This window comes from Alosa alosa, chromosome 6 (genome assembly GCF_017589495.1).
Source record: "Alosa alosa isolate M-15738 ecotype Scorff River chromosome 6, AALO_Geno_1.1, whole genome shotgun sequence".
Lineage (NCBI taxonomy): Eukaryota > Metazoa > Chordata > Actinopteri > Clupeiformes > Clupeidae > Alosa > Alosa alosa.
In genome coordinates, this window is record NC_063194.1 from 19,640,178 (window position 1) to 19,652,049 (window position 11,872).

Consider the following 11,872-nt stretch of genomic DNA (forward strand, 5'->3'; position numbering starts at 1 on the left):
GAGAGAGTTTGTGCCTGTGTGTGTGTGTGTGTGTGTGTGTGTGTGTGTGTGTGTGTGTGTGTGTTTGAGAGAGAGAGTGAGAGTTTGTGCCTCTGTGTGTGTGTATGTGTGTGTGTGTGTGTGTGTGTGTGTGTGTGTGTGTGTGTGTGAGAGAGTTTGTGCCAGTGTGTGTGTGTGTGTGTGTGTGTGTGTGTGTTTGTTTGCACATGAGTTTATCAGTTTGCGTGTTTACACAGGAAGCAGGAATGGCACAAGAGCACAGCTCCCCCACCCCACCCCCACCCCTGAGCCCTCGCTGTAGGGAGGGAGAGCAGGGCTGGCTGACAGGCGGATTGTGAGGATGTAATTACAGATCTGGTGCTATCCTCACATCAATTTATTTCAATCTGCTCTCATTAAAATCTGTGATAACATCTCCCATCAGAGACGGAGCGATGGGATGGAGCAAGGCAGGGAGCGTCACCGAGGAGCAGGCGGAGTGGAGGTGGAGGCGGAAAGAGCAGGGAGAAGAGACGGGGGCAGAGAGAGAGAGAGAAACAGAGAGAGAGAGAGAGAGAGAGAGAGAGAGAGGGGGGGGGGGGCTGTGAGAGTCCTTCACTGTGTTGATATGATGAAATGTGAGAGGGAATCACAGACATACTTACTTTTTTAAAAATCAAGCAAAAATGGCCAGTAGCCAATGCTGACCAGCCCTACTTGTTTGGTCTGATGCCACAGTTAGAATATCATACTGACGTGTGCATCTGTGTGTGTGTGTGTGTGTGTGTGTGTGTGTGTGTGTGTGTGTGTGTGTGTGTGAGAGAGAAGAACACAGAGAGAGAAGAAAGTTTTGCCTTTTTCTGTTCCTAAGGGTTATCCCAGCAAAAAGCCCTTATACTAAAGCAAGACACATCTCTGAGGCAGATAAATAGCAAGGTAGAGTCTGTCACAGCTACACAGACAACAGTGGCACAGAGAGGAGGAGGAGGAGGAGGGGGAGGAGGGGAGGAGGGGGAGGAGGAGGAGGAAGAGGCGGGGGGACTCACTGTCACACTTCATGCCCTGGTGGATGAGGCCGTAGAGCAGTGAGCCACAGTGGTCGCAGAACGTGGGGCTCCCATAGGAGTGGATCTTAAACTTGTGCTTGCTTCTGGGGTCCTGGAGAACAGGATACAAGAGAGAGAGAGAGAGAGAGAGAGAGAGAGAGAGAGAGAGAGAAAAGGGAGTGAAAGGAGAAAAAAAAAAGGCTTTCAGCATCTCTGCCAAAAGACATTAAAGGCCATGAATAAAAGAGAGCATCTTGAGAGTCCCTGAACTGGTGTTGAATATGGTGCCGCTAACAGCATCTGCTTGTGAAAAGTCGACAAAGAGCATTAAAAACTAGGATGAAGTTGGCTCACCCTTAAAACAAACATGACACAACAGACCACGGTGAGTTACAGTTACGGCTGTTCTCTCAGTTCAGTGATATAGCTCATCAGCATAGAAGTTTTAGATAAAGGCCCTTAAGTCTTATTATGAGGAAAACTTTCACCCAAGTCTTACCCATGAAAAAGAATCAAGAGTGAAGATGGTTATGATATGAGAGACACTTTTATCCAAGGCGACTTCTATCAGAATAACAACAGTAGTCATTACAATAACAAAACAATACAATGGAAGAGCAAGAATTGTAACAACCAATTAAAATGATGAAGTGAAAAAAAGATGATGTGAGGAGGCCCTAAATCTTATATTACGACTGGACGTCATATGCAGTGTCTGAGCATCCACCTTGACACATGATGATATAAAATAACACAATCTTCAGATGGACCTTAGACATAGGCTAAGGCATAGTCATGCAGACGGAGACACAGCACATTCATTTGGTTCTGACTCAAAGGGGTTGTCACACACACAAACTGACATTTTGCGATGGGAAAGAGGGTCCCCTCTGCGGAGGCAAACAGGTATCGGGGAGGGTAAACAGTGCCAGCGCTGGCGCCAGCAGGAGGACCCCTGATCAGGACCAGGGCTGGCACAGGTGCTGAGTGACCCCAGGGGTTCGGCCACCGGGCTCTAATTAGCGCACTGCTGCTGCTGCTGCCATTTGAAACAGTGTTGCTTTCAGCACCTCCCCTTTAAGCCCCAACCAGCCAGCCTCTCCTTGCAGAGTGGAGAGAGAGAGAGAGAGAGAGAGAGAGAGGGAGAGTGAGAATAGAATGGTAGTGCAGCACTGATGAATATTTCCCTCTCCGTTTCTCTCTCTCTATCTGGCTCTCTTCCTCTTCCCACTGCCTCTCAGACCCGTTCTTTATTCACTCTTATTGCCTCTGCTGGTGCTCCCCCTATTTCTCAGGAGAGGAGCGTACCATGCTATCTGTCCCCTCCATCACCTTCTTCCTCTTCTCCCACTGCTTCTTACTATACATCACTGTGTGATCTTTTTCAGGAGTATGGCTTCCTCTGGATTAAAACTGCCAGCCTGCCAGGCCTATATACTATCTGTCTGCTTGTCTGTATTAAATACAGAAAATGTCTGTATCTTTCCCTGCCTGTTCATCTGTCTGTCTTTCTGTTTACCCATCTGCCTGTCTGTCCGTCTGTCTGTCTGACTATTTGTCTGTCTCTTGGTTGAATCTCAAAGAGCTGAACCAGAGATTTGGCACATTCAAATTCAGGTCAATTTCACGGGCATGACAAAAAGTGACACAGTATGGCTTTGCAGTGGCAAAGCAGTTAGACTTTGAAGAAGAGAAGTGCGAGCAACAATCCGCTGGTGAATAATAGAACAGAATGTCTTTTTGCGTCTCTGTCCCTGTTTCTCAATGCCCAAGTCAAAGTCAAAATACATAAGAGTCTTGGGCTTTGAAAATGAGAAAACAAGATTTTCTGGGCATCTGTCAACACACACATTGGTGTGTGTGTGTGTGTGTGTGTGTGTGTGTGTGTGTGTGTGTGTGTGTGTGTGTCTGTGTGTGTGTGTGTGTGTGTGTGTGTGTGTGTGTGTGTGTGTGTGTGCGTGCGTGTGTGTGCGTGTGAGTACAATATATTTTTAAGAACATGTATGTGAGTAAGACCTTATGGTTCAACTTAACCCATTGCTTAAGGAGGAATATATCTGCTCCTTTTCATCATTATCAGCACTATTTTTTTCTTTCTTTTTTTCTTTCATTATTTCTTTCTTTCTTTAGTTTACTACATTTTTCTGCTCATAGCGTGATGGAGTGAAGGGAGAATGCTTCAGAGGAAGGCAAAATGCGAGTGAGTAAGTCAACTCTGCCTGAGAGCAGATGAAGCAAACCCATGACTTCCCCTCCTCCTCTCCTCTCATCTTTCTCCCCCTCTCCCTCCATCCCTTCTTCCTCCCCCTGGAGAGGGACTATGGATGAAGGGAGCGTTTTTCAGTGTGAAATGGGGAGGCGGAGAAGAGGAGAAGAGGAGAGTGAGTGGGGGGGATAATGCTGCTGCTTCGTCAGGAGCGTTTCCTGCAGCACCTGGGCTAAGCGTCATCGTCAAGTGCCCATGGGCTCGAGTCACCACCTGGGTCAAGGTCAGGGGTGATTCATGCATTTTCAGCACCTCGTCTGGCATGTTTATATATAAATAATAATAATACAATGTGCTTGCTCCAATCTCTGTTTGTGAGCATGTGTATGTGTGTCTTTGCGTAGGTTTGTGTGTGTGTGTGTGTGTGTGTGTGTGTGTGTGTGTGTGCGTTATGGTGTTTTAAAATGTGCAGCAAATTTCATTTCACTGCTACCCCTGTGGTAAGGATGGCTAAAACGTCTGCCCTTTCTGTGCAGCAAATTTCATTTCACTGCTACCCCTGTGGTAAGCATAGCCATGGCAAGGTCACTCACAGAGTGCAGAAGGATGGCTAACACGTCTGCCCTTTCTGTCTCCTGGAATTAGCTTATTATAAGAGTGATTACATTTTCAAATTTCACGCCATGAAAAATGGGCTCAGGTCACAGGGAGCCGGGAGTGTAATCACAGCACAGAGCGGGACAGGGGAATAGTACCCGGGGGAGATTGGACAGGGTTCTTTGTTGTGGTGGAATGGCCTGGGTTCCACACTGCTCTGAAGGACACTCCATCCCGACCCACTCCCCTCTCACGGGCAAAAAAAATCATAATATTTTATAAACATGCCAGCTGGGTGGAGTCCCTCCTTTACCAGAGGGTCCAGAAATAGACACTTCACACTTCACAGGGTGTGTGTGTGTGTGTGTGTGTGTGTGTGTGTGTGTGTGTGTGTGTGTGTGTGTTTGTGTGTGTGTGTGTGTGTGTGTGTGTGTGTGTGTGTGTGTGTGTGTGTGTGTGTGTTTGTGTGTGTGTGTGTGTGTGTGTGTGTGTTTGTGTGTGCGCATGTGTTTGTGAGTGTTTGTGTGTGTGCATGTGTTTGTGTGTGCGTTTGTGTGCGGAAGTGACCGACTCGGACACCCCACTCGCCCGCCACCTGTCCTGCCTGAAAACCACAGCGTGGCGACCAGCGTGCGCCTGCAATCGGGCAGCGCTTGGACGGCCCGACGGTTATTATCCAACGGGGCGAGAGGGGGGCCGGAGGAAGTGTGAACTCTGTTACGTGGGCGGCTGTCTTTTTTTTAGGAGGAAATGGCGGTGTCGTGTCGGCAGCCGCTCAGTGCCCATGGCTAGAGGGAGAGAGAGAGATGCGATATTGGTTTAAAGATTGCTAGGAAATGAAAGCAAGGCTCATTTCCGAGCTCTTGAAATGAAATGGATGATGCCAAAAAAAACAAACAAAAAAAAGATCCACAAACAAGTGCCACATCCAAGCAAGGAAACCAATCACAATCTGCTACAGCTCAGGGACATGAATTCTAAACAGATGTTATTTTATAACAGCCGATTCAGGGTGGCAGGAAAAATTCTATCTATAAAATACTCTGCCAAAATATCCTGGCTACAGTAAAATGTTGTTTTTCTCTGTGGACATGAAGTGCAAGTGTAATATGTCAGCCATGTGTGACCCTATTGAACTCAGAGACAAAGCTAGCAGGGCACTCGGAGTGCACAGAGGTCAAACCTCACAATAAAAATAAATCCTGCATTTGCTTCTTGATTCAGACTCACTCCAAAAGTAAATGGGTTCTTCTTCAGCCCTTGTTCCACCTTTCTACCAAGATTCATGAAAATTGACTTAGTAGTGTTTGCATAATCTTGCTGACAGACAGACAGACAGACAGACAGGCAGGCAAACGACAACAAGAAATAATCTCCTTGGTGGAGGTAATAATAGCTGTTAATCTTGTACCACATAAAGTCTCATCAAATATATGGAAAGATTTTATGTGAGCCCTCTCTCATTATAAACATTACATCATAAACATCCCATATGGCACAAGGTTTAGTTTTTCCAGTCCACTGATATACTGTATATAAAAGTGACATATTGCCATTGTCAGTGTCTGCTACAATGTATCTCATAATGGTTGCTGCAAAGTCAACACATGCCATGCCATGATGCTGTCAGAGAGGCAATTCCAATTACTGATAATGGCGATAACACACTGTTATATAATTGGCCATTAACTGTCATAATAACTTGGCATGGAGTATCATACTGACATGTTTATGCCATAGTTATTCCAAGAGAATAATAGGCTTTACTCATCTGGATAGGACTGCACTGGCCTGCATGATCCCACAGACTCCCTCCAAGCTTGGCTATTTTTGACCTAAGGGCTACAATCTGTTCAACAAACCAGCAGTGACAAATGGTTATTCATGAACCCAAAAGCTGTCCCTACATATATGTTTCTGAGCTATATGTAAGTAGAGATTTAGCCACTTCATCGGGGGCTTTTGGGGTGAATTATGCAGATCACAGAGGGCACATGAGGGCAGAGAGGAATAGACACACACACACACACACACACACACACACACACACGGCTGCGACTGCAACTGCAACGCCTCGTGCCGTGCTGACACGACAGCCCAGGACCAGGGGGGGAGGACTTCTCATCACATAGTCATCAATTGACAACTTCATCTTCCTTATGGTAATAACTCGCAGCGGGTAGCGAGCTGTTGTGACTAAGAGCCGAACCCTGTTGACTTCATGAAGGGATCGGGGGGCCCGGTGCCCCTGCTTTGTCTTCTCCTGAGGAGCCGGCAGGAAGGCTGCATCACTCATGCAAAATGCCAGCCGGCTTATTGTCAAACACCATGGTGGCTGGCGGCGCACGCCTCTTCGTGAAATGCTTCGCTCAGCGGCAGAATTTGTGGTAGACACAGGGAGCTTTTACGCTTTAATCCACAGACTATTAGGAACAATGAGTGCTGCTGACATTTAGAGGCAAGCTCAGATGATTCAGAGGGGTCAACAAATTTCCACCTAGAGCTTCAAACTCAAATGGCATTCATTAGAGTAAATTGGTTATTCGTAGCAGAGATGTCGTGGAGAGCACAGATTCTTAGAAGCAGTAATTAGCCAACCACTGTGAGTTCACCTTGCTCTGCTAGAAGAAAATTACTTTTTCTATTTCCCAACGCTGTTTCATTTCAGGTTAGCATTCCCTTTCCAAGCTTATACTATTCCAAATGACTGGGCTGCATTAGCACTTTTCTGAACAGAACGCCTGTATCTACATGTGGGCCTGTATGGAAGACAATGAAACAGTTTCTTCCTGTTTTTGTGTGCATTTGTCTCCAGTAATTGCTGTTCTATTATGGAACTATGCTCAACACTGGCATGGAGGAAAAGAGGCTATTTACCCCACTGGCATAGCCTGCCTCATTCAGCTACATGTGTCGCGGAGAGACAAGCTACAATGGGCAGGGACCGCCATCCCCCTAAACGGGAGGGGGAGGATGCCAGGCTAGCTTGGCACATCTGCCCGTCAGACGGCGAAGCCACAGCCAGGCTCTGGCCATTGGCTGCAGGCTAGAGGGCCTTCCCAAGCCAGGCTCTCCAATGTGCTCTTTCTGCCCACGGCTCATCATTGCCATGGTGATGTGTGTGTGTGTATGTGTGTGTGCTGGTGCGTGTGTGTGTGTATGTGTGTGTGTGCTGGTGCATGTGCATGTGTGTGTGTGTGTATGTGTGTTCTTCCACATATTTAGCACTTCACAGAGAAGGAGCAGAGAGCCTATTAGAACACATTCAATATGTTTGCACTAAAATGTGCTTCCCAGAAACATCAACACCCTTTCAGTGGGGAAAAATAGACAGCATGATCTATACAAGCAGCGAACCTGAGTACACAAACACACCGACTCTCCAAACATGCCCGGCTGCCTAGGTGTGTGTGTCTGTGTGTGTCTGTGTGTGTGTATGTGTTTGTGTGTGTGTTTGTGTGTGTACATCAAACACCGCCCTTAATGACTCGGAGTTGCCATGGTGACGAGTGGGATGCAGAGCTGCTGGCGCGGCGTGAAAGGGTTCCCGAAGGGAGTGACAGGAATGAGGGAGACAGGGGAGCGGAGGTGCAGCAGGAAAAACAGTAAACTGTTGCTGCTGACATTTCCTCCGTTCTCTCTCCCTCTTTCTCTCTATCTCTCTTTCTCCCTCTCTCTCCTTCTCTCTCTCTCTATCTCTCTCTCTCCCCCTCACTTTCACTGAGGGTGTTTACAGTGACGATGCGCGAACAGTTCTGGCGCTAATCACCATGGCAGGGTTTTACCCAAATGCCTCTGGGAGGCTGGCAGCAGGGGAGTCCTGGAGCCCGGAGCACCAGAGCCCTGGAGCGCCGGTCAGGTGGCAGATGTACATCCCCAGATAGCCAATTAAGCGGCCAGCGACCTGGCTGCACTTCACAGGTGCAGTTCACCCTTCAACACGTCACTTTCTCTGCACACACCGTCTCGTGTGTAAACACACAGGCACAGACTCCTGCTATGGCCTCACTCAGAGGGGGGAGGGTTTTGCCTGTAACTCTAACAACCGTACTGTATGTTCCACTGTTCTATGTTTAAGTTTGCCATCAAGCCCTGTTGAATCTAAAGACTAATAGTGTTCAGGCTATGTAACTAAGTTATTTACTGATATTTTCCTGTTTTGAATGCCTCTGTTATTCTGGTTCATATACGGAGCACTGCATTCAATGTACTTACAGAATGATTTGTCATACAACAGATGTGATGCCCGATAGGATGGCTCTGTCCCTAGGAGCTCAACAGCTGAGCTGTGGTATGTCATCTGATGATACCGAGGGTCCTACGGACTCCAGCCTGGGATTGAGACTCGAGCTGCTAATAGAGCTTTAAATAATTTAATCTCTGATGCAATTTGAATATCATCTATCTCGCCAGGTCAATATCTCATATCACCTTCTGTCAGGTACAAATTATTTTTTCTGAACTATCCCGCCATGAGAATGGGAGATTAAATTGAAGATATTCATTTAAACAATTCTGATGAATCCTTACTCATCTCTACTTCATTCATAATTTAGTTCCATAAAAGTGTAAGGATCGATAATACCCCCATGTTTTAATAATTGCCATCTTCAGTGCATTGTAGCCGAGTAGCATTCAGTATTAGCATTGAACTTGAATGCCTTAATTGTGCAAATGAGACGTAACAAACTAAATCAGCCTCAGAGCATCTTTATGTCCGACATCAGCAGCAGTGGAGCAGAAACACATCAGCTCAGAGGGCCCAGTCACATGCCTGGAACAATAACCAATAAGAGGGAACATATCGATCATCGGTGATGGCCTGACTGCTCGACTGCATCTAGTGTGATGGTGTACCTACCCCGGCACCCTTTATGGGGGGGCAATGAAGCAGAACGCTTCGGGTCTGGAGGAACACAGGCAGGTTTATGAAGCAGCAAACACGCTGATTAACATCCAGACTCACTCTGAGTTTGTGTGTGTGTGTGTGTATGTGTATGTGTGTGTATGTGTGTGTGTGTGTGTGTGTGTGTGTGTGTGTGTGTGTGTGTGTGTGTGTGTGTGTGTGTGTGTGCATGTGCAAGAGGGCTGAGGTTGCACACCTAGGGGTTTGCAAAAAGTAGATATTGCACATACAATATTCAGAGCAGTTCTCACAACTAAAAAAAGTAATATGAAACCCCTGCAGGTGTTTGTATGGTAATAGATGCATATAGAGACATTTTTATTCATCCTCAATCATTACTACACTGTGCTGCAGTCAAGGTACACATATTAATCAGTAACAGTGTTAACATACAGCACAGCGCACGCATGTGTGTGTGTGTGTGTGTGTGTGTGTGTGTGTGTGTGTGTGTGTGTGTGTGTGTGAGTGTGTGTGTGTGTGTGTGTGTGTGTGCATGTGTGAGTGTGTCTGTGTTTGTGCTGTGTAATGGATGTTTGTGTAGGTTTACAGGCTGTTTACTTTCAGTGATGTTTACAATACTGATAAAAGAGGTGTTCTCCAGGCGATCAGAGGCAAGTGGGTGTCACAGTGTTGAATGTGCGCTCCTGTAACCTGTCGGCAGCGACGTACGCTCTCTCTCTCTCTCTCTTCTCTCTTTCTCTCTTCTCTCTCTCTATCTCCTGACGTGCCCTAGCAACCTGGTGCCGGTGACACATCAAAGAGAGCGGCCGTTGGGTAAATCAAACAGCGAGCGCCTGATGAGCATGCAAATAGATTTCCTCATCAGGAGGCGAGCCGTCGTTAGGAGACAGATACATGCGGCTTCTGCCTCCAACCATCCAGCATGTCCCTGTCTGACTGACAGAGCACGCAAAAAAGTCTGTGGGGTTACTGAGCGAACCCCTAATCCAAAATCCTCATACAGTTTTCTCCAAAAGCATTTTGAGGGGTAACTACACTGTCGCGTCGTCAGCTCCACACTCTCAATCTCTTGGGTAGTGGATGACAATTGATGTTTATAAACATGCAATGTTTTCTTGAAGCTACATGGGGCACAAAAGTTAATGTTGTTGCCATGAGAACTAGCAATAAGCGCACCAGTTCACAAAATATTGAAATGAGTGGGTCAGCGAGGGACTTGAGATTAGAAACAATACATGGTGGCCCCTTATTTTAGAGTCTGACCAGCCCTCAGAATGGCGTGGGAGCAGCGTGGAGGCGTAAGAGAAGAAAGAAAAAAACACTGAATAAAAACAGAGCGTTGAATAAGCGTTGGCACATTGGATAGCTTGAAAGCATTAACTAGCTGAATGAGTAGTGTGAGCTTCAAAGTAGTGGTGTCTAATATTGCAAATACCAGAAACATCTTAAAACTAAATGAAATATTAAGGGACAGACAGGGTACTATATACTGTAAGTGAACATTAATGCAAACCACTGTAGGTTCTTCCAGTGGGGATTGAGAATATGGTACTGTACATACCACTACTTTATACTGTAGTCCAGTGCAGTTTTCATTAGTCAAACTGTACTCTCCAGGATTCTGAGTTGTGTTATGAAAGTATTATGGTATATGCAAAGCTAAAACTGGTATTTTTGTCTATGTTATCACTTTAAAATTAGTATTTTTTGTTTGAGGTTTGGGGATCAGGACTTCATGGATCAAGGTCCATCACTCAACTGATGTGACAAACAAAAAGGCTACCCCACTACACAAACATGAGCTTGTTTGAAGGTCAGGCCGACTCTAAAGTAAAAGAGTGTCAGCACTCTGGTCCCAGTGGTCAGTGAGGGAAATAGTGTGTCTGTGTGTGTGCTGTGTAATGGATGTTTGTGTAGGTTTACAGGCTGTTTACTTTCAGTGATGTTTACAATACTGATAAAGAGGTGTTCTCCAGGCTGATCAGAGGCAAGTGGGTGTCACAGTGTTGAATGTGCTCCTGTAACCTGTCGGCAGCGGCAGCGACGCTCTCTCTCTCTCTCTCTTCTCTCTCTCTCTCTTCTCTCTCTCTCTATCGGCGTGCCTAGCAACCTGGTGCCGGGTGACACATCAAAGAGAGCGGCCGTTGGGTAAATCAAACAGCGAGCGCCTGATGAGCATGCAAATAGATTTCCTCATCAGGAGGCGAGCCGTCGTTTAGGAGACAGATACATGCCGGCTTCTGCCTCGGCGCCGTCCAGCATGTCCCTGTCTGACAGAGCCGCAGCAAAAAGTCTGTGGGGTTACGAACGAACCCCTAATCCAAAATCCTCATACAGTTTTCTCCAAAAGCATTTCGAGGGGGTAACTACACTGTACGTGCGTCAGCTCCACACTCTCCAATCTCTTGGAGTAGTGGATGACAATTGATGTTTATAAAACATGCAATGTTTTCTTGAAGCTGCATGGGGCACAAAAGTCAATGTTGTTGCCATGAGAACTAGCAATAAGCGCACCAGTTCACAAAATATTGAAATGAGTGGGTCAGCGAGGGACTTCGAGATTAGAAAACAGTACATGGTGGCCCCTTATTTTAGAGTCTGACCAGCCCTCAGAATGACGTGGGAGCACGCGTGGAGACGGTAAGAGAAGAAAGAGAGAAAAAAACACTGAATAAAAACAGAACGTTGAATAAACGCTGAGGCACATTGGATAGCTTGAACGCATTAACTAGCTGAATGAGTAGTGTGAGCTTCAAAGTAGTGGTGTCTAATATTGCAAATACCCAGAAACATCTTAAAACTAAATGAAATGATAGGGACAGACAGGGTACTATATACTGTAAGTGAACATTAATGCAAACCACTGTAGGTTCTTCCAGTGGGGATTGAGAATATGGTACTGTACATACCACTACTTTATACTGTAGTCCAGTGCAGTTTTCATTAGTCAAACTGTACTCTCAGGATTACGGGATTGTGTTATGAAAGTATTATGGTATATGCAAAGCTAAAACTGGTATTTTTGTCTATGTTATCACTTAAAATTAGTATTTTTGTTTGAGATTTGGGGATCAGGACTTCATGGATCAGGTCCATCCTCCAACTGATGTGACAAACAAAAGGCTACCCACTACACAAACATGAGCTTGTTTGAAGGTCAGGCCGACTCTAAAGTAA

At 46.1% G+C, this 11,872-nt stretch overlaps 1 protein-coding gene across 4 annotated transcripts in view; it reads right to left on the reverse strand.

Annotated features, from left to right (window-relative positions):
• prkcab (protein kinase C, alpha, b) overlaps positions 1-11,872 on the reverse strand; it is a 115,084-nt gene that overhangs the window by 24,319 nt on the left and 78,893 nt on the right. For all 4 annotated transcript variants that reach the window (XM_048245443.1, XM_048245441.1, XM_048245442.1 and 1 more), the window contains exon 4: positions 1,026-1,137. In XM_048245443.1, coding sequence (XP_048101400.1) covers positions 1,026-1,137 — 112 coding nt within the window. The remainder of the gene's footprint in view (positions 1-1,025; positions 1,138-11,872) is intronic.